Source organism: Sparus aurata, chromosome 11, assembly GCF_900880675.1.
Source record: "Sparus aurata chromosome 11, fSpaAur1.1, whole genome shotgun sequence".
NCBI lineage: Eukaryota > Metazoa > Chordata > Actinopteri > Spariformes > Sparidae > Sparus > Sparus aurata.
Window position 1 is genome coordinate 9,861,537 of NC_044197.1, and position 23,152 is coordinate 9,884,688.

The following is a 23,152-nucleotide window of genomic DNA, read 5'->3' on the forward strand; positions in this document are numbered from 1 at the left end:
ATGTAGCCAGGGATTCACAGGTACTTTTCAAATCAAATGAAACGTTTGTGGTGACACTCACCTGTCTTTTCTGGTCCCTGAAAAACTCCCCTGTGTTTTCTATCACCTGCTCATCAGTGAGCTGAGAGTAGGGCTGCTCCTTGCAGAAGTTCAGTATCTCCCACAGGGTGACCCCGAAGGCCCACACATCGCTTGCCGTGGTGAACTTACCCTGCACAGGAAAACAGAAACAAGCTCAACAAAATGTCTCTCAGCTTGTCAGGAAAACATTCATTGGAAACTGTGTGGTAAGTAGCGGCTGGAAACTATGTGGTAAGTAGCGGCCCTCACCAGCAGGATGCTCTCCCATGACATCCAGCGTATCGGCAGCACCGCCCTGCCCTGAATGCGGTAGTAGTCACCGCTGTACAGGTTTCTGCTCATGCCGAAGTCGGCTATCTTTATCGTGTAGTTTTTGCCCACCAGGCAATTCCGCGTGGCCAAATCTCGATGAACGAAATTCAGAGAGGAGAGGTACTTCATCCCCGATGCTATCTGAGCGGCCATGTGGCAAAGGTTACTGAAGCTGGAGGGGAGAGATAGGAAACAGTGCATTATGAACCAGAAATAAAAAACATACTCCTTCTGTCTCGATCCAGTTTCGTTCGACTCCACTCACCTGACAGTGGGCGCATTGCTGAGCAGAGCCAGTTGCCCCTCGGGCTCGTGGCGGGAGAGGAACTGGTTGAGATCTCCGTTCTCCATGTACTCTGTGATCATACAGAGAGGGTCGCTGTAGATGCACACAGCCAGCAGGCGAATGATGTTGGGGTCCTTCAAACGTGACATGATCTTTATCTCTTTCAGGAAGTCGTTCCTGCCAAAATCAAAAGAGAGAGGTGACTTACTTTTGATAAAAAACAAAACATTTGGTACAGATCGCTCGGGCATCCGGAGTCGATACCTTGCATTTTTGTTGGCGTCTGAACGGAGCATCTTCACAGCCACTAAAACTGGCTGGTCCTCAGGGATGTCAAATAAAAACTCCTTATTCATGAACTCCTGCATTCCCTCAGCTTCACACAGGTGCACCTGAAAGGAAGAGGAAGCAGAAAAAGGGAATACAACATTTAGAATTTCATTTGTGTTTTGAGCTTGGCTAGAGATGTTCAAAAAAATAAAAAATAAGCCTATGGGGGAATGGCGCACACACCTCTCCAAACTGGCCCTCTCCCAGCTTCTCCTTGAACGTGAGCAGCTTTCGGGGGAACTCTTCCACCACAACATCCTTCCCTGACAGCAGGTCCATAGTCACAGCAGGGATGGCGTATGTGTTGCTGCCGGTCACACCCTGCAGGTTTACAATGTCTGCCTCTGCGTAGTGAGGGACGCCGTCTTGAGCCACGGTGGTTGTGGTGGATTTAGAAGCAGTCGTGCTGGTAGAAGCTGAAACACAGTACGAGCATTTAAGTAATCATGGCTGCAAGATTATAATATATATGTAAGAAGACGTGTGTGTCAACCCACCAGGCTCCTCTGAGCTCTGAGCAAACTCGGGCAGCTTGCATATGAGGCGTGATGGCTCCTGGTAGTCAGGGCCGAGGGGGAAGATGCGCTCATAGGTGGAATTAGACTCCTGCTCGCTGGTTGTGCTCGACTGGTTGTGGTTGTAGGCGAACGTCTCGCTCTGTATTGACAAACTAGCGGTTAGTTCATCGTCCAGCATCCGGCGAGAGGCCTAGAATAAAGGACGTGGGGGGGTGAAGGAACAAATCTGACCACCTCCCAAAGACAAAACTATACATGGAATTGCACACGAGCTGCTCACCTTCTCCAACATCTTCTGCCACACCTGCCTCCACAGGATGATGACGATGATGGCCACAAGGATGAAGATGATGGCCACTAAACAGCCAATCAGAATCCGGGTGTTGCTGTCATCTACTTTGTGGGTGGGGTCGTCTTCTAAAGAGAGGGAACAGACAGGTGTTATTAAAGATGGAGACTGTATGGTCTGTTTTCATGTGTATGTGGGGGACCAGTCTGTGATTCTCCATTAAATCCAGACAGTTTTGACTTGGAGAAAAGGGGATTTATGTGAAACGTTTTGCAAAAGCAGCACACGTTGTGTCTTGTCAAACAGGTTTATATAATAACATCCACGGAGGTGTGTCAAATCTCGGCTGCTGTAATTTGACACGCCTAAATGGAAGAGAGCCAACTAATTAATGTTATTAGTTCCACCTGTGCTTTTCCTGCTATGACAAGTTGAAATGACTGCTGTGAGAAAGTCCATTATCAGGACCGTGGAAATGTTAAATAACTGCTCTGGCAGGAAAGCAATCTCTCCTTTTCAGTTCAGACTCACACACGAAAGCCAAATGTCACTTCCACCTTCTCTGACCTTTATTTCAAAGTGAGAGACGTTTTGTCAGGTTCACCCTCGTGTGTCCTGCTGTCTTCCTTCCTTGTAGTTGTCCTGATGAGTACTACCTGTCCCTGATTGGTCTCCTGTGTCACTGAACACCCCTCTCTCTCTGTCAGTTCTTCTTCTGGGTTTGCCCTTTCAATCTGCCCGCCTTTGAGAGGATCTTAACTCTTTTTGCAATCTGTACAGTGATATTTTACAGATCTGTCATAGAATCAGTCCTGACCTTCTCACTGATTGGTTGGTACATGTATGGAGATCTGAACGTCGAATCGGGAAGCAGCTGGGCATCATTTCTACATCCATCATAGGAAATCCAGAACACTCTCTCTTTAAAGAACTGCATTTCTTCTGTGGACAGCTCACGATCTTCATTTTGATAAACTGCCTCACAGTTTTCCCACATAGCTTTGCACTTGATCTGATCCCTGCTCTAACTGTAGCAGTTTTCTTTTGCTTTTTATCACATGAAACTTTCATTGTTGTACAATACTATACATACTGGGTGTATAGTACCAGCACATTATACACACCACTCAAAATTAGTCAGGAATATTGGGATATTTTAGTAGCAATTCACCTGATTGTTTCTTCTGTGACGTATTTTGATTTTATTTTGTGTTTTGTGAATATTTTTCATCCCCAAAAACAATGCGACACATTTCAGATGCTCATATAAGATTTTTGACAACAACATATTGCTATTGGCATGCATATCACAAAATGCTTTATTGGATGTATAGGTCTCTGTCATGCATGCAGAGTGATTACTGACCTGGTGTGTTTGGTGTTAGTCCTGTCTTGGGTGGCGCCAGCGTTGTGTTGTACATGGCTGTATCTGAAAGGTCAGGTGACACACAGCTGATCAGAAATTAAAAGTTTATTTTGAATTAGAAGGATTTGAATAGTTACTTTTCCTCATGTGCAGCACTCATCAGATTTTACAAATGTTTGAGTAAATAAGCTTAAAATTAGTAAAAAATATATACATATATGAATGTAAAACTACCACTTAAAGCTTTTACAAACAGCTGTTTGATCTGTACCTGACTGGAAGGTGATCTCACTGAACAGCATCCAGGCATCAGCAAAGTAGAACTGGCACTTGATGGCACTGGCCATGTGATTGGCCAGGTTGACGGTGACGAAGCGGGCACTGGGGTTCTTCTCGTCCACCACGGGGCTGAAGGAGAGCGGCGAGGCCTCCCAGTCTGACTCTGAGCGGAAGTAACACACCACCTGGCGGAAGGCCTTGACGTGCTGCGAGAACATGTTGTTGCAGTGGACCTGGACAAATGAATAGGAAAACTTTTAGCACACGTGAGAGGCGTAAAAACTGAGAATACAAACTGGTGTAATCCGCAGACTCACCTTCATGGTGGTGAAGTTTCGTGTGCGGTCAAACTCAAACATGATTTCCACAAATCCACTGGGGAAGCTCTCGTTGCTCCAGCCAACGTAGTCGTACCCGGGCCACACATTGTAGACGTGACTTTGTGTGAAATCATCCAGGCCACACACTCCATCAGTCAGCTGGCCCAAACCCTCTGTCATACTGAGAAACAGAGAAAAAGGAGCGTAAATGAGAAGCAGGAAACATCCTTTATAATCACAGTAGGCCCCTCTGTTAAAAAGTTTTTTTGATTGTACAACCACTCAACACTAGGTGGCAGCATTGTCAAACCAATCCCTCTCTCTGGCTCTTGACTAGGATATCATAATAAAGGCCATTTTCTTTTCCCCTCTGCCTTAATGGAGAATAGAAGCCTGTCTGTGTCACGGAGGACATTATTCAGCACACCATAACCCAAACACTACTGTCAACAAAAAGACTGATTGGTTCATTCCGGTTTTTTAAACATCATAAGCACGGTTGACTCAGTCATTCCCATGAGGTATTGCCTAACAGTAAACCCACATGACCCACTCACCACTGTCTGTCTCTGTGCTTTCACCATGGCGACCAGGAAACAACAAGGTGAGGGGGAAAAGTACTGACCGAGGATGAGAGCCACGATGGAGCGGTGAGAAAAGGAAGGAAGGAATAACTAAACACACACACACACACACACACACACCTGTGGATGACAGCTCCATCGTAGACAGTGTCGTTGACATAAACAGGGTGAGAAGGCAGGTTCATCTGTTCTCCTGCGGGAGCGTTGTACGACACCAGACCATCTGTAACGCAAAGAAGATCAACCGTCACTGCAAACTCATCTTCTGTCGTAAAACATCTCTCAAAAGGTTTGTTGATCTAGAGTTAAATCTACCAATTTGTTAAGAGGAACCACAGAGAAATACTTGCAAAATGATGCACAATACATGGGTCGGATTTCCATTGTGTCAAATACAGTTAAAAAGTGCAAACATCATTTTAGATTTAAATGAAGAGCGGAATATATAGGATGTGTGAGGTATAAAGAAATGTTTTATTAGAGGACCTGATAAAGCCTTTAAGCTGCTGTTGCTTTCTTGATTGTTCATCTGGTTTTTCCTCTCAAATTTTAACAGGTTTTCATACTCCAAGACAACATTTTATGACTTCAAGCAATAATCTAGACACTGGAAAAAATAAATCTCCTTCTCCTTCAGTCGTTCACAACCTTTTCCACATTGAATTTTTCCCCCCAAAAAACATCCTGTTGTTCCAAATAGCTTTAAATTACTGGAGGTTTGCTTGATGCATGGCATGTGGTGTACACTAATGAGCATTTTAGGATGACACGTGTGCATGAAAAGCACCAAAAAGGAGAATAGTGGAATGCCTAATTTCCGCTTGAGATTTTGAACAGGGGAGCCTCTTGAAATTTGATGTCAAAGGGAAATAATAAAAGGAAAACACGAAAATGCAAGAGTCCAATCACGCTGTTGTGATGTCAGAGCTTTGTGATGTGTGTTGGTGTTGTTCCTGGAACATGATTTAAACTATTATATAGGAATCTAAATCAGAAACCAGACACACGGTGCTTTCATTAAGTGGTAATATTGTCAGTGTTTAGATATGCTGGTGTCAGTGTTTAAACAACTCTTTCCTGTTTTTATGTCTTGACTTTATGGGCTCAAAGGTGAGGACTGATGCCAGCTCAGCTGTGATCTTTGTTCCCAGCTTCCTCGCTCATCAGTCCTTTCATATTCTCAGTCCACCTCAGCCAACCATCTTCTTACCCAGCCATTCACAGCCGTAGAGCTCCACCCTCATGCAGACGTTCATAGAGTGGTCGGTGACGGGCATGAAGCGGACGAAGCGGGCGATGATGGGCGGCTCGAGGTCCTTCAGCACAATGTCGTAGGCGTTCCTGTTTCCTTCAATCACCTGGAGGAAAACAAACACACCTTGACCTCAGGAAGCTCACTAATGATTGAGAATGGAGGCATGGCCTCTTTATGAATAATGAACAATCAGAAAATCAGTTTATCTATATTAGCACAGCAGGTATAAACAACGACGTGCCATAAAACCACAATGATGATGAGTATCGGTACTCCAAAGCACCGACAGGCCGACTGACCTGCTTGCCCTGCCTGTTCCTCCACGAGATCCAGCGGCTCCCATCACGGCTGTACTTAATCTTGTACATCTGGGCGAACTCATTACCGATGCCTCCAGCGTGACGGCCCTGCGTGCCCACGAGGGTGATGAAGTGGAGCGAGCGAAGGTCAATCTGGAGGAACTCCTTCAGGCTGTCTGGCTCCACTGTTATCTCTGGACACCAGGCGCCATCGCCCTCCTCGAAGTCCAACCTGGGCACACAGAGAAGGATGGAGATGGATGTTCATGTTAGAACTACATCAGGAAAGGGGAAAAGAGCAGGGGGAGAAGGAAAATCAGGACAGGATGGAGAGGAAAAGGTGAGAGGAAAAGCACAAGTGAATGTGGTGGTGGACTTCAGTTCTTACAGCCTGTTAAACAAACACTTCAGTGACAGCCTGCCTCATAAATTCATCTTAAAGTGTTAATTTTGGGCAAGGGGCTGGCAGGAGCTGAAAACACAGCCAGGCTGGATGAAGAAGGAGTATTACATCATTACCCTGATACTTAGAGAAGGCCACCCATGTTCTTCTGCCCACACGCACACACACGCACACGCACATAAAAGCATCCTCAATCATGTGGCTTAGTAGAACTGATACCCCAGTTTGCGGTTTACTGCAAATAAACAGGCACCTTGCAGTATAAACCACCCACACACACACACGTGCGCTCATTAGCAGGGTAAACATACTATGACGCACGTGTGTGTGTGTGTGTGTGTGTGTGTGTGTGTGTGTGTGTGTGTGTGTGTGTGAGAGACCTACCGGCCATATCTAGCCGCGGTGGACTCGGACCACTGGCTGGAAGCAGAGATGTCCTCATCCTGTATCTGCCCTCCTGACATGCCCAGAGGATACCGACACACACCTGAGACACAGCAAACATGTTGGATTAAAAGACTTAGAAGGACTGAATAAATAAACAGATCAGAGGATGAATATGGTCATGAAGGTAAAGATGGACATTCACTCAGTGCCTTAAACACTCATCCTGTATTTTACCAGGACAGGGAGCAGACTGATTACAAGCAAAAGAGCTAAAGAGCAGCTTTTTAGTTTAGAGTCACTTTCCTAGAATGTACTTTTTTGATTATGTAGCTTTGGAAAGGCCAGAATGACAGAATGGCCTTTAATTGTGCTGTTATGACCCATTCGGGAAAATTTGACATTTCATTTGGTTTCTTCTTTTTCTTTGGAAGCAACCTGATGATTTCTCATGAAGGGGAAACCACAAGTTTGTTTTTTATTATCACTGAATTTGAGATGGAGCAGATGGAGGCGGTGCATGGTGACTACGTACATCTACATCTACTGCACTGTTACAGATGGAAATATTTTACTTCATCATTCTGCTACACTTGATAACACCTCTTTCACACTGGAACAATTGTATGAATTTAACCACTTGGTTCATTTATACATATTTAATGTGCATATAAAACACAGTGCATTGTTATATAGAACATTAAACCACCCAACAGTAAATAAAATAACTACAACATTTGTCAAACCGACTAGTTAGTCTTCCCCCTTCAAGTCAAAAAATACAGTTTGAAGTCACATTGGTTAAAACAGCTCTCAGCTTTGTGTTGCATGACAAGGAATGGTTTCATACTGTTTCAAGCCCCTCCGGCCTAGGGGGCAGTAATGAGCCCATTATGGATTGAGGAAGAAAATGGCACTCTGGATCCACTTCAACGTATTTAATATTTACTTTAACGAGTGACACAAAGGTAATATGTAAGCCTTATCAGAAGTGTTTTTTAATACAAAGCTACATCCAGCAGGGGGATGATTCAGCGGCAAGATTTAAAACAACCAACCTGGTTCTGTGTGAAGGTAAAACAAAAAACAAGTTAACCCCTACATAACAAAGCGGCGACCAGCGGAGTCTCACCACAGTGCTGAGCTAAGCTAAGCTAAGCTAACTGGCTGTCATGTTTGGACGTGAGAGTATTTTCTAATTTAGTAAGTGTCGACTGTCAGGATCCCACAACTACACAATTAACAGACCGTTTCTTCAAAATAGTTCTTTTATTACATTTTACTTGAGTAGTTTCTAATAAGAGTACTTTAATTCTACTTGTTCAAGTCTATAACAGTGCTTTTATTGAAGCAGGGTATTCTAATAGTTTTTCCACTCCTTGTATTTAAGGCTACCGTGATTATCACACCCTATAATATACGGATCCCCTCACTCCTCTCAGACCAACCACAGCGGCGGTTGGCGCTGAAAATTTTAAAACCGTGCTCGAGCGTTCACCAGACGCCGTCAGACAATTTCTTAAGACAGAACGGCTTCATTCTCCGCTTCTGTAAAGAAACCTGCAAAATGTGATGGATAGCGCTGGATGAAAGGGCGGGGTGGTGATGTGAGAGGACTGCACGCACACGAGCAACTACACACTGCTTGCACTCAAATTGTGGTTGCTCTATTGAAATAATAAGCTGGATCTGCCAGCTCTGCCAGTCCAAACAGTGCTGGTATCAAGGAGTCAGTGTGTGTGTGTGTGTGTCAGTGTGTGTGTGTGTGTGTGTGTGGTAAACCTGGCTGGTCTGAGCCCATCACGCCTCCACTGTGCGGTCAATAGAAGGAATATGCCCTCTGTTTCCTGCATGCCCCTCCGCCCCCTCATGCTCCGTTCCTTCCCTGTCTTCTCCTCTCTCCTCCTGTGTGGTCTCTCCGCGAGGTGATAAAATGCTAACAGTGTGATTTAGACAATCTCCATCTCATTAAAACTCAGCACGCTCGTGGCTAACTGAGCTTGACGTGGCCGATATGGCATCTATTAACTTTTTACAAGGCTCTGAATGAATCTACTGATTTCTGGGTGTTTCTGCGAGCAGAAATGAAAGGGCTTTTTTTTCTTCTCCATCTCGTGTTATCTACAGGGCTGGGTTGTTCTTGTGTTTTGGCCTAATATTGATAATTTCAGTTAACAGGATATGACCGCTGGTTAACCTCATTGATGGATGAAAGAGCCTTTGGAAAAAACTTGATTTTGCGTATGCGATAGCGTTGGAGCTGGAGGCGGAAGTTCAAGGCAGACTGACCCTGTTCGCCTGGCCCCCTTGTCTCACAGAAAAACCTTTGAGAAGATGCCAGCAACAGCACCGCTCGAGGTTCAAGGCCTTCTCTGTCCCTCTCTCGCTCTTTCTTTTCATTTTTTCTCCCCATGTGATTCTCTCTTCCTCTTTTTTTGATCTCCTCCAAATATTTGCTTAAAAGTCAAGATGTGGAAACCCCTGAAGGTTCAGGACCCGGACTGACGACCTGATACGCTGCACACAAACCAGACGTAGATGCACTTGAACCACACACATGCATGCCGGCTTTTTCGTCTTGGCAGTGACACAGTGACAGCTCGAAGGAGGCACAAACAAAAACTCTTCCAGATGTCTGCACTCGCCTCCTCTGTCCTTTCATCTTGTCCTCTCTAACTTTTGTTGCCCACTTCATCTCTCATCATTTATCCCCGGCTGTTGAAACTCCTCCTTTTCACTCCACTGCTATTTCTCTCCTCGCACCAGACTGCCTTGGCATCAAGCAGACCACATAAACAGACATCCTCTTACTTCTCTCATATTAACAGGGTCCTTGGCAAACCATTTTAATGATAGGTGATGTGATCAAACCGCACAAATGATAGCTATGGCAAAACACAAAATATTAGAAACCTGCCTCTGGAGAAACAGCACAAGTGATTTTAAATCAAAAGGCAGGACAAGATGACAAAGAGCGCTATTGTCTGAAAACAACGTGAAAAAAGCTGGACGTCGATTTCTGGCGTCAAATTAGCCAAGTTGAATTATTGTATCTGTCTTTGGTGCGGTGCTGCAGCCTGCCTCAGAGGATGTGGGGTTTGAGGTGGGTGGCGTTTCTGCCCTCGAGTCAGAAGAGCAGTTAGGAAACACGTGTCTGTAATACCAGAAAACTCTGATAGAAGTTCAGACTTGGAAAGACCCTGCACATTTCTGTATACACTGTATACTGTATATACTATACTATATAAGTGCTGCATACAGAAAAAAAATCTTATCATAGTGTATGAATGTAGCATTACAGAATTGTCCTAACAGAAGCGTTTCTTTAGCTAGTAATACAAAGTTAAGATGGCAAAAACACTTTCCTAAATTCAGTACCACTGCTGTAAGGTCTGTATGACAATCAAGATGAGGCACAACATGAACATTGAGATATAATGATTGAAATGCTGCTCAGACCTAAACTGTGGGAAAGCTAACACTGATGTTAGCCTTTCCTAAAAAATAATATAATATTTGCCTGTTGGAAAGCCTAACTTGAATGCCTTTTGGAGGAGCTAACAGTGTTTGTTGGAGAAGCTGATACTGATGTTAGCCTGTTAGAGAAGCTAACACTATTTTTTGGCTGTTGCAGAAGCTAACATGATGTCAGTTTGTTGGAGAAGCTAACATGATGCTAGCCTGTGCAAAATGTTATTCTGTTCCTGTAAGTGGATATCTTTTAAAAAAATGCCTCTGACTTATCAAAGCTAACCATATTTCATTCATATATATTATAAATGTATATTTTTTTATAATGTCTTTTCTTGTTCATCATAGCAACTTAGCTAGCCAGTGACAACTGGAGTGAGGCAGCAGTTGTCAAGTATACAACCACTGTCATGTACATACAACACACAATGCAGTCTGTATATAATGAGGCCCATGCAGATGTAGAAGAAGATGACCGCAGTGCAGCATCCAAATCTTTAACTCTTACTGTCTCCACACTGTGATGACACAAAAAGGCAAAACACTCTCCTCTAAGCACTCTTAGTGGAAATGCTGGTTGGATTATGTGCATGTCGTGTGGTTATGAGGTGGTGGCATAAGTGGTTTTCTATGAAGTCTTGCCAGTAGAATACAGAGATAAACATGCAGCCAGTGCAATGTCCCAAATTGGGGAAAACACAGCAATTGCCTGAGACATAATTGATGAAAATAGGAGTCATTATCAGAGTCTTTAACCACATCCTCAAGAGTCAGAGACGGGTCTCAGTGTGCCGTGCCGGATGTATGACCGCTCTTCCAAATGTTGGTTTTTGCTGTGTTTATTTATCTACCCAGCCCACTCAGAGGTGACCCCTGGGGCGAGCTATGGGCGCAGGCTAGTGTGTTGGTTTGGACGCACACACACATTTACAGATATTTCCCCCCCTACACATACACACACACACACATACACACACCACCACCCATCAGGCTCAACATTTAGCCGCAATATCTAAAAATATCACCCCAGAAAAAAGGTGGAAAAATACCAGCCTTGTGTGGTGGAGGAGAAGAGAGCGAGAGAGGTGGAGGAGTAACGGACCAAAGCCTCTCTCTCACCTCTTGATTTTTTACCGCACCCTCACTACTGAAAGGCAGGTTTGTTCTGCAGTGTTTGCTGTCCAACCGCCGGCTCCAAATGCATTCACATAGTAGTCACGCAAGATGATGTTCACAACTGCTACATAATACCTGTCCACTGAGGGCAGTTTTGGCTGCATTGCTTATAATGTTACTTTCTGCATTTCTTGTAATTGTAAATGTGAAATTGTCATGAAGTAGCGTGGGATCATGGCAGTTGTCTTCATTCTTTAACAACTACTATTACTGATAAAAATCTACCGGATGCGACTCAGGCATGTTCAATGACGAGGGCCTGTTTTAAAGGAGAATAGGTTTAGATAAGGTTTACATGCTTTAATGCTAAAAAAAACACATAATCACAATCCCCCATCTGTATGAAACGCTCTAATTTTAGCTCTGGTCTCTTTAATGTTTCCCAGGAAGTTAAAGCAAGAGATGACAAATAAAGTTAATACAAAAATTATGGATTTCTCCGGGTTTGAAGATAGTTGGAAATATTTAGGATATAAGTGCACAACTATATACCAAATGTCTTGTTATTTTTACACATCTTCAGTGGAAATGTTACATGTTGAATCTTTAAAGTGAGATGGTATATGCAGACGATGTGACCTAAAGCGGAAATAACAGGATTGAAAGTCGAGATGCTCATGAGTCCATTGCTCTAAACCTGCACTTATCAATAGTTTTTTATAATAAAAACAAATTTGTCTCTAAGTAATCTGAAATTCTACAGACTTTGATTTGGTTTTTTGACCCTTAGCTTTACCGATTTGGTTCATTCTCACTTCTCTCATTGTTAACAGACACAGAAGCAAAAACTAAAACAAAACAAAACACAGATAACTATGCATAGAGACTGAATGGCGGACAAAGTTTAGCGACTAGCTAGGGAACATAGTGGAGCATTCAGCAGCTAAAGACCAAGATATTTCACTCAGGAGTCGGTGGAGACCAAAAACAGAGCTAAAAGAGAATCAGCATTTGACTTACATTCACCAACTGTCCAGAGACATGACATCAAATACATTTTAAGTTTTTGTCTTTTTTTATACATCTAGACAACTGTTAGCTAACATGTTCACTACAGTAACTTTATGTCAAATGATGTGACTATGTCCCATGTGGCCAAAAAAGGAAAAAGTCTCATAACAGTAGAATGAGAACACAAACAGGAAATAGCAAACCTGTCTCCTGGTGAGGTACGTTTTATTTTGTAGTAAATCACAAAATGTTTATGGTAGTAGAGGCACAAGTATAAGAAGGTGTCAGCAAACTGACTCTGTGACGTCATCGCACAGCAGAATCTATCCAAAGTTAGCTGGTATTGGCTAACAATAGCCGCCATCAGCAAAGGGCATTTTATTGTTAAAGATTATGAATTTGACTTTTCATTCTTAAGAGGAAGATTATCTCTTCTTTCATTAGTCTCACTTAAAAGTCATTAAAGTCATATGAGATCTAATCAAGAACGTTCTCATCGTTCATTCACTCAGGATTTACCATAAACATCCTCACGGGAAAAAGCCCTCATAATAATAGCACAGCTTGATACTTGGCTGCTCTGCCCCGGCCTTTGCATGTCCACACCTCCCCCTCCCTCCACAGTGAAATAAAGTTCGCCCACTCACGAGTGAAATGGGAAAGACAGGGATGGTATAACTCCATTGCTTGGGAATTTTAAACAGGGGAAAGTTGGCACCGCTCAACATCTCAGCTCTACTAAATTCAGCCATGAATATTTCCAGACTGTGGAAAAATGAGCCTCCTCTGAATGCAGCAGAACTAAAGCCTTAGACAGAATTATAGGTGGATATATCCTGCTTCCATATATTACAGCAGGTTGAGATTTGAGCTCTTGGTGACACTGGAGGTGTGTTTTTCATTTTCTAATAGTGGCTGGTGGTTTCTGAGTGAAGAAGACCCTCACGTCAGATGATAGATACAACACTTTGTCATGAATTGGTGAACTTGTTGAACCTTGACCATTATAAGATGCACAAAAAGTCCTTTCCATGACTTATGAGTGGTCAAATACTGGGAAACACACACCACACACACACACACACACACACCACACACACACACTGGGGAGAAAGACAGAGCTTATTTCAATGGACTTTCCTGCTGTCAGAATGTCTGGTATGCATTAGCCACAGACTCCAGTGGGATAGCTGGATCCACAGTATGCGTGTGCATGCGAGTAAATGCATGCGAGTAGGCACACACACACACACGCACACACACACACACACACACACACACAGCCACGCACACTCACAAAAACACAGAAGGAAGACAGACAAGCGGAGAAAGATACTCCCACAGGGGTCGAACACTTAAATCCTTAATTAAGTGCAGTTGAGAAGATGCCTCATAAAACATCCAGTCAAAACTCGCGGTGCTGAATGCTTAATGGGCCAAGATTCTGTTGAAAATGTGAAATGTTTCAAGGAGACATATTTTGCTTTTCCAACGGGAGCTCCTTTCTCCCACAGAAAACACTGCTCCTGAAACGCCCCACCAGTAGCCCCGTGACTTCTTCACATCGTTACGTCACACATTTGCATAATAGATGTCTACATTCGCGGTAGAAGTGAAGCTCACTGGATGCTAAAAACACGACGGAGCTGATTACTGTGATGGCTCATGCCTGTGTGAGCTGTCCAATCAGAGAAGACTATTCCGGAGGGGGCGACCTTAAAGAGACAGGAGCTGAAACAGCATTTCAGACAGAAGGCACAGTATGAGAACACTGGTGAGATTCAAGCACGTAAACCTATAATAATGACTATAATATGTCTCCTCTAAGCAGCCTATGTTACATTCACATCTGGTTGAAGAGGTCAGAATCAAAACTGTACATGTAAGGAGACATACGCATGAGAATAACCACAGCATGCACACAAATTTTCTTTATGAGCTCTATCCCACTCACCATCTCTATTTCTTCCTTTTTTTTTAAACTCCTTATAAAACTCTCTGCTCTCTCTTTCATCTGTCAGCTTTGGCACAAAAAGCGAATGGATGATGAACAGGGAAAGTCAGATTTCGATTGTGTGTTTACGCATCATGACTTTTTCGTGGTGCAAGTGATCTAGAAAACAACTGTTGTTGAAAAGTAAGAGCTAAGCCTAGCTTTTGTTTTCTTGGTTTGAAAAGTGTTTGTTGTTCTCCTCCAGCATCTCGAGGGGGCAGGAAACCCCCCCGGCTTGTCTTCATGGCCTCATGTTTGTTTTTATTTTCATGTTCTTCTCAAAATGAAATTGCCTTCTCAGTCGTAGAGGAGTGAAGAATAATAACGTCAGAAGTTATATTTTGAAGCTGGAAGTGTGGTGAAGTGAGGCGGGAGGATGTGGATGTGATGAGGCGTTTTTCCACTGGTATGTCTTTCTTTTTAAGCGCTGCTCGGTAGGAGTGAGGTCAATATGACCTGTAAACTTTGTGCTGAACCTTTCTGATAGAAACCATCATTAATCACTCTTTAGCTCTGAGTGCCATTCATTACCCTTTCAACAATGGAGAAAACTCAGCCCGATGACAGACGCTCTGAGACTTCAGTCATAAACAGTAGCCAGATCGAGGTTTTTATTGGCAGATATCTGCCGTGTTTCTACTATTTCAACAATAACCAAAAACCTCTCTCTGGTTCTTATTTGACTGTATCTCTGCCCAACAAATGTTGCTACTCCATTTCCTTGTAAAAAAAAATATTGGCTCTTTTTCATTGACATCACACAAACCACCCGTACAGCGGAGGGCGAGCTGGAGAAAGGCGTGCATGCTGGGATCAAAGAGGCCGAACCAGAGAGAGGGGACCACACGGCTCCCACAAAGCAGCACTTATTTAAGATCTGAATCCGTCTGGACTAGACTGGGAGCACCAGGTCCAAAAAAACTACCGAAACTCACAAAAGTCATTTTATAGTCGTCACAACCTCTTGAACGTGATCTCACTGCAGTCGGGGACATGGACACAGACACTGAAATCATAGCGCAGAAGAATAAGATCGTGGAAACACGGACCTGGGTTGACCTGTGATGTCACGGCTCCTAACAGGTAGAGGAGGATGAGCAGGAGGAAGTGAACGTCCCACAGGTGCTTCATCCCAAATACATGCACAGAGACAGGCTTCCAATCTGAAAGACAAGAAGGACACAGCAGGTTAAACCAGGGAACAAAATAGCTCATCACAGCTCAGTAGCTGTGATGAGCACATTTTGTTTTGACTGTTTTCATGGGAACCAAACATTTGTTGGGATATACAGGGGGAAAATGGGAGTTTAATTGGAAGCATGTTTTTTATTCCACTCAATAAAAGGCACAATAATTGCCACCAAACTGGAATTTCCATTTATTTAGTGCTTTATCACACTGTGACATAAGGCCTGTTAAATTCGAAGTGTGGTGATATTTCAATATCGGCCACACAAGACAAAATAGCCTCAGTTGAAAATTAAAAAGAACCTTTTCATTTTTTAATTTTACATAATGCGCTAATTGTAGGAACAAATGACGAACAAGTAAGTGAGGGGACGAATAATGGAGGAGGAGGAGGAGAGAGAGACGTTGAGACACTGAGTCACAGACATGACTTCAGCTGGACAGACACAGCGCCAACAAGCCGCCTCCAACTGACCACTTAGTCCAACAGCAGAACATGACGACGGGTTTCAACCGGTTTGGGTCCACATTTCATCTGTGATGTGGCTTCACAAGTTTAGAGTTTCACAACAAAACAGAGAAATACACAAAGATCACCAGCATTCAAAATGTCTTTCCTTAAAACCATGACAAAGTGTTTTAATTAAGTTCCAGAAGGGGCCACGTTAAATGCAAGTTAGTTTTTCTATCATGAGTTAATGTGAATCAATTAAATAAGTTAGTCTCATTAAATTAATGCAGATTTTTACATAAACATAACATGTTTATTCAAGTATTTGTTATTTAAAGGAGACTTTTTCGCTTGTTTCCTTTCCTTCATCGTTTCTTATCGGTTCTTGCGCAGGTAAAAGCTTTTGAAAGTAAAAAAGGTCAAAGTCCGCACCAACGGGAGCTCCTTTCTCCCACAGAAAACATCGCTCCTGAAACGCCTCATCAGTAGTCCCGCCTTTAATTCTGTGATTTTGTGACATCACACGATGTCACCATGTCAAACATTTGCACAATTTATGCCTATATTGATGGAAGAAGTGAAGCTAACTAGAAGCTGAAACCGACTGGACACATGGTGAGCATGGTGGCTCAGGCATGTGTGAGCCAACCAATCAGAGCAGACTGGGTAATCAGGAGGTTTTAAAGAGGTTATTCTGTCTCTTGTGATAAGTCACACCACAATTTATTTGATTTATACACACTGACTCAACAAGATAGAAAATCTTTGCATCAATTGTGACCCTTTACATTGAATTTATGTTCTAGAATGAAACGGAAGATATACATCTTCAGCTGTTTTTTGCCATTTGTTTGAATAAATGCACACACTTAAATGTCTACAATAGGACATGGATGTGTTCAGTTACACTTTTCAACAGTTTTCTTCCACATGAGCAATACGCTTCCACTTTGCTTTACCTACAAAGCTCAGTTATCTGATAATGACTAAGAAAACTAGTCTGAGAATCCAGCACGGGCACTTTTTTTTTTTTTTTTTTTACTGCTGCTCAAAGTCTCTGTTATATAACTGAGGTTAGTTTCATTGTTCACACCATGTTAATCATGTCTTACGTAACACAATTGTGCAGTAAATGAGAAACCAGGCACCCGAAAGTAATTAGAGAGAGAAATCTCTCTAGCAAAGATTCTGAAAGCTTTTGGAAAAATCTTTGTTCCTTCATCTATTAATATTTGTATCGATGTAAACCCCCAAAGCAGGGTTATCTAAACCCAATTACACACGACACAAAACAAAACTACCAGAGCACTGTGGGAATTTTCACAGGGAGACATCGGTGAGTGTGTGTATCAGACGTTTCCTGCTCTTCATCACCGGCCAAAGACAACATTTTCCTGACGTTTCCTCATTGAAATAACAGAAAGATCAGCAGCGGGCCACTCAGAGCTGCAGTGCAGGACCAAGACTGGACTACAGTACAGAGCTTTAATCACTGTACAGTGTTGCTCTGTTCCTAAAACATGATCTCTATGCTTCTCTCCTGTTGCTCATGTTCAACAGGGGATCTCCACCAGCAGTCTGTTGAACCTCTGTCCAAATTAACCTCTGACATAAATGAAGTGCAGGTTCAAATTCTGTCTATGGGAAACAAATCCAGACCTGTTGATTTTGAGCTGATGCCCACATTTTCTCAGCTTTCCACATCGCCTGACTGCAACGATTAGACATTTGGAAATATCCAAAATGAGTTGGTTTGTTTTTTGCCAAATAACTCTGTGGATGTAAATTGATTCTCTTGAATTAAAGCAGTCCTGTGGTTAAAAAAGGACCTCGATCTAATGTCGTGCGACCAGCGCTGATGCTCCTCCCACTGAATTTTATCGACACTAATTAAGGTCTGACTTGCGTCTTTCATTGTGCCCTCACGCCTAATCTCATTGCTTTTCTTACGTCCATTTCCTGCAGCTTCAGGTTGCAGCCACTTCCCACTGAGACCCCTTTTGCTAAAGCCTAACTCCTCTATGCTTTTCATGGCTAATGAAACACAAACACCTGACGGCTTGTGTGCACTTGGAAGTCAGAAATGTGTTTACCATGTGCCGGAGAACATTTATGTAAAGGCTGCCTGTGTTGTATCGAGGGAGGAGGACTGACCTTTGCCTCTACATTTGGAGACTCTCAAAGGACCGAACTGGTGTGTTTGCATGTTTTAGCCCATTTACTGCAAATCACATACATTTTACATTAGCGCCCCCCGTTCCTCTACGCGTGCCATATAACTCGACCAAACCATACTGAAGCCATTCAAAAGTAGATCCATGTAAATAGCAAATTAATCTGATAATCTTTTCAGGCATTTTTGTGCTGCACCTTTTCATACATGCCATAATGCCAAAACTCACAAGAAGAAGAAGAAGAAAAAGAAGAGGACAAGGAATTGCAATTCCTGATTAGCCCTCAGGCACCCACCTCCGACCAAATATTATTATTATATAAATATATATAATTAATTAATAATGTGTATTATTATATATTCTTTAAGGATTTAGGATTTTGCTCCATGTGATAAGAATCCAAAACTAGAAAAGCTGTCTTTCCATTTTTCATCAATTCACAGATGTTGTTCAGCGGTACGCATTTGATCCGATGAATGCATTTTATTTCCTTGGCAGCCATTTTGCGGTTTATGTCAATACGCTGAGAGAAAACGACCAACAGAGTTTTGAAAACTGCTTCAGTCTGAAGGTATAGTATAGGTTAGGGCTGTCAAACGATAAATTTTTTTAATCGCGATTAATCGCATTTTGTCCATAGTTAACTCGCGATTAATCGCAAATTAATCGCAATTTTTTTGGCACATTTTTTTCTGTTCTAAATGTACCTTGATGTATTTTTTAATGTTCTTAATACTTTTAACAACATATGAAAGGGCAAATATGCTTGCTTTATGAACATTTTTGGCGGGGGGGGGGGGGCTCTCTGCATCTGCCCTGTGTTTGGCTTGCAAGTGATATTTGAGACTCAATGTACTTCGATGGTAAGTCATTTCATGTCGATAGTACATGCAGATAACTTTTGTCCTATCGACCGAACCATCTGGCAGTGTTTCGAAAGTAGTTTGCCGTTCATACCGTAAATGACCAAATAATATACGGGTTTCAATTATCCACAGGGTCCCTTTAAACGCCGGTGCAGATGTATATTTTGGTAAATAACCGCCGGTTCCAAATAAATGTCGGGTCTAATTTTTTATTTTTTAAAAAATTAAGGAAGAAGAGGTGTCCACTGACACTGCACGTTTTTCTTCTTCGCCTTTTTCACGCAGTGTGCTGCTTTCTGTCAGTCAGTATCACACTGATGATCGCCATGGCTCCCGGTGCAGCAAAACAATAAAAAGTACCACTTGAAATTCAAACTTTCTGTTAAAATATGCAGAGGAAAACTCGGGAGAAGCAGCCGCTAGATGTTTCTCTGTCGACCAGAAGAGAGTGAGAGAAATGGAGCTTGAGCGTCTGTCCGAGGAGGACAGCAGCAGGGCCTGCTGGAGGGAGGAAGAAGGCGAGCGAGGAGCCTGAGATAAACATGCGGGGATGAGTTATCAGCAAACGGCCACGCCACGAGAGAGTGTCCCGCAGAATGATCAGGACGATGGAGAAACAAATGTCCGCCACCGTGAGTGACAGCAGAGATGAGGAGTTTGCAGCGAGTGCTGGTTGGCTGAATCGTTTCCTCCGCCGCAACAACTTCACTTACAGGAGGATGCCAGAGAATTCACCGAGAAGCTGGAGAAGTTTGTAATGTTTTCATCCAGGATTATTGTGAGGAAGGAATTAAACGCCTGTCCCAAATTGCCTTTTGGTCTGTTAAGTGATTGAAACAACTAAACCCCCCGGCTATTATTTGGTATTTTACGGTAAGTCCTTTCTCAATTTCCTCACTTTTCAGTCCACCGTGTTTTTCCCGAACCGCCAACCCTGCTGCATCTTCTTCTGATTCCCTTTCTGCCACCCTCTGGATCAAGACTACAGGTGCCACTGACGGCCGTAAATCTTACAATGCGCGTTTTGTTTTTTGTTTTTTGATACCGAGCGTTAATCGCGCGTTAAAAAAATTAACGGCGTTAAGAGGATGTTGCGTTAACGCGTTATTAACGCTGCGTTAACGCGTTATTAACGCGTTAACGCGTTAATTCTGGCGTTATTAACGCGTTAACTTTGACAGCCCTAGTATAGGTATGTGAAAGTCAAGTCTTGTGTCTAAACGCTGCACCTTAAGGATACGCTGACACCTAACCCGTTTGATTTGGATAAATCAAATAACCTCGGTGTGTGTGTTAGGTGTCAAGGCACATGAAGGCATCCACCTGCTAAACTGCTGCAGTGGCGCGGTACTACTACAACTCTAACTGTGAAAAATCACCTGTCGCAAGTACATTCACATCCTCCCATTGCACTGCAGTGACATGAGCGCACACCTGCGACTGCTTCTGGATTTGGAAAGTTGCTGTCTGTAATATGAACTGTCTGTAATTTCAAAATTTACAATAAAAATACAGTGTTCTTTGGAGACTATTCTAAAACTTCAAGACCCTATTTATTACATGTTTCTTACTGTCTTTGCTCATTATTTTACTGCAAATAAGTGTGAGTACAATAAAAATGGTCATGGTTTGCTGATTGTTAAAATGTGGAGATGGATTTCCTGCGCATCAGCTGTATTGCTGTCTTCTCCTCTGGATCCAGCTGTGTTCTCAATACCTGCATGAGGTTAACAGCTGTTATTCCACCACTGGCCTCTGTTACAGTAACATCAGATCAGACAGCAACGCTGGAGGCGCAGGCGCAGGTTCACAGCTCTGGAAACTTCTCTGCGCTCTCGTCTTACAGGAACGCAGCAGGAAAAACTTATTCATGTCCTATCTCGGTTTCAAAAAGTGCCCATTCCAGGATTTTTTTCCTTTTCACTGTCAAAAACATATGTTAACTTTAAAGGGAAAAACAGCACGAGTACTGATGAGTGCTGTCAACTACCTACAGGGTTAAATTTCAATGTACGAACGTATCCATAGTTTATTATATATGATGTTCTTGCTGTCATACAAAGTACGTTTTTTTTTACACACAAGGTTCTGAAATTGTGTCTTTTATATCAACTTTATTCTGGCAATCGCCTAACACAAGTGGGCACAACTCCACATCTGAAAAAGAGGACATTTCTCTTTCTAATCCATTTTTTAACAGCTTACAGTAACATTGATTTTTCTGAAGCGAAAACACTCGCACTAAAAGTAAAAGAGAGAAGGGGGATTGGAGGCAGATGATCGCAACGAGGACCAGCTGCACAAACCCTTCAACGGTGAATTTATTCTCATCGCTCCAGAGAGACGGAGCAGGAAATGGACAGGAGATCTAGGACACACAGACTTCCCCACCTGTGTGTCAGATAGAGATATACAGGAAGTCTGACCATTGGGTTTTTCTATTTACCATGCAGGAGAACTTATGGGCTGGTGAATAAGTAAAAGTAAGGTTTCAGGTTTTTAAAATCCTCTAGGCGAGATGAAATTGTGGAAAATAAAAGCCTCCTTCCCTGCACAGTGTGTCTGACGTTTTACTGCTAATTAAACAATTCATTCAGCAGCGACCAGCAGACACCAACAGGCAGAGTTTGGTTTGGATATCACCAGACTGAGGTAAAGTCTGCGCTCCACTGTTACCATGGAAATCTGGGGGCACCTACGTTTTGTGTTGAGCTCACACTAACGAACCGATGCAGGCAGTCCAACGTAAACAGGAACAAGGAGAGTCAAATAGGTGGGAGGGGGAGGAGAGGGTGAGATGCAGCAGGGAATAGAGGACAGATGCCATTCGGGGCTTTGAAAACTGGGAGAAGGCATGTATTTGATACAGATGCCTGTCCGCAAACCCCAACGCAATCATGTGTGGAAGGACTGGGTTTTGTCTCAAAGTGAGGTTCAGAGACCTACAAGGAGGTGTGTAGTGTCTCTTCTATTAAATTATCTGCCTTTCTGGACACTGGATATTAAATAGCGAGAGAAAACATGTGAACATAAACACTGATTAAGATTTTTTCCTGTTGTAACAGTTGCATTTGTGCCCTACAGTTTTGCAAAACACACAAAAAAGTGCATATATGACAGGATGATGTGATTTTAAGCATAAAAAAAGAATGGTTGGCAACTTTGCTTTAAAACTCATTAAAAATACAAAATGCATTATAATAAACTATATCATATAGACTATACAATATAAACTTTTTGATATTATTTACTGAAAATTGTCCTTATTGTACTATGTTGTTTTTAGCCACACTCGCAGCCTCTTGGCGTTTTTTTGTCAGACTGTCCACCACTCTGAACTTTAGTACCAATTAGCATGCAAACACGCTAAACAAAGAAGGTGAACATTTTTTTCCTCTTTTAAGGGCACTATGTAGTTTTGGAAAGAAATTCAAACTCAGAATTTTAATAATTACAGTATGAGTGAGGTAATAATACAAATACTCAATTCAAATACTGAATAAACAAGCTGTTCTCAGAATAAAATCAGGTTCTCAGAGCCTTGATTTCGTAAAACAGTATGAAATTGTGTTCAGTTTGTTTATTCAGTCATGAAAACAAAGGGAGTTTGTTTATTAAGTTTGTTTAGACATGAAAAAAAATCCGCCAATGAGGATATTTCTGTTCTAAATAAAATTCCCTCCCCAAAAAGACACAGTGCAGTATACCTTTAACATCAGCATGTTAGCATATCAACATTAGCATCTAGCTCGAAGCCTCACGGAGCCGTCAGCAAGGCTCCAAATTCAGACTGACGTGACAAAAATCAAACCTGTCTCTGATCTCCTGCCTCTCATACCGGGCAGCTAACATTCGTGAAAGTCTATACCACAAGACAGCACACACCAGGGTCACTTTATCAAAATAAACCAGAGTCAGATCCACTGACACTTCGAAAAGCTTTCAGGAGAAGGAACAAAAAATAAACGTGGGCTAAAAGTGTATGAAGCAATCAAAACGAGTCCCATAGAAGCATGTTTGACATGTTTCAAAGGTCCAAGAGAGAATTTTCACATCAAACACATGAGTCACAGTGGAACAGATTGTTCTGTGAGAACAGATTCAAATATCAAGAGAGGATGATTAGAGAAGACAAAGAGAAATGTGAGAAAAAGACAAATATATGACTTTACCTGA

General features: G+C 42.5%; 1 protein-coding gene across 2 annotated transcripts in view; it reads right to left on the bottom strand.

Moving 5' to 3' along the window:
- The window catches only part of ddr2a (discoidin domain receptor tyrosine kinase 2a), a 35,839-nt gene that overhangs the window by 2,293 nt on the left and 10,394 nt on the right, over nt 1–23,152 (bottom strand). The window contains exons 2-16 of one of the 2 annotated variants that reach the window (XM_030434482.1): nt 15,347–15,460; nt 6,707–6,809; nt 5,920–6,151; nt 5,576–5,723; nt 4,486–4,588; nt 3,779–3,962; nt 3,454–3,694; nt 3,183–3,245; nt 1,808–1,944; nt 1,507–1,666; nt 1,193–1,425; nt 944–1,071; nt 659–856; nt 331–565; nt 62–211 (exon numbers count right to left, since the gene is read on the bottom strand). In XM_030434482.1, coding sequence (XP_030290342.1) covers nt 62–211; nt 331–565; nt 659–856; nt 944–1,071; nt 1,193–1,425; nt 1,507–1,666; nt 1,808–1,944; nt 3,183–3,245; nt 3,454–3,694; nt 3,779–3,962; nt 4,486–4,588; nt 5,576–5,723; nt 5,920–6,151; nt 6,707–6,809; nt 15,347–15,428 — 2,397 coding nt within the window. In that variant the 5' untranslated portion in view covers nt 15,429–15,460. Of the gene's footprint in view, nt 1–61; nt 212–330; nt 566–658; nt 857–943; nt 1,072–1,192; nt 1,426–1,506; nt 1,718–1,807; nt 1,945–3,182; nt 3,246–3,453; nt 3,695–3,778; nt 3,963–4,485; nt 4,589–5,575; nt 5,724–5,919; nt 6,152–6,706; nt 6,810–15,346; nt 15,461–23,152 lie in introns of both variants that reach the window. The other variant, XM_030434481.1, reaches the window with a different exon arrangement.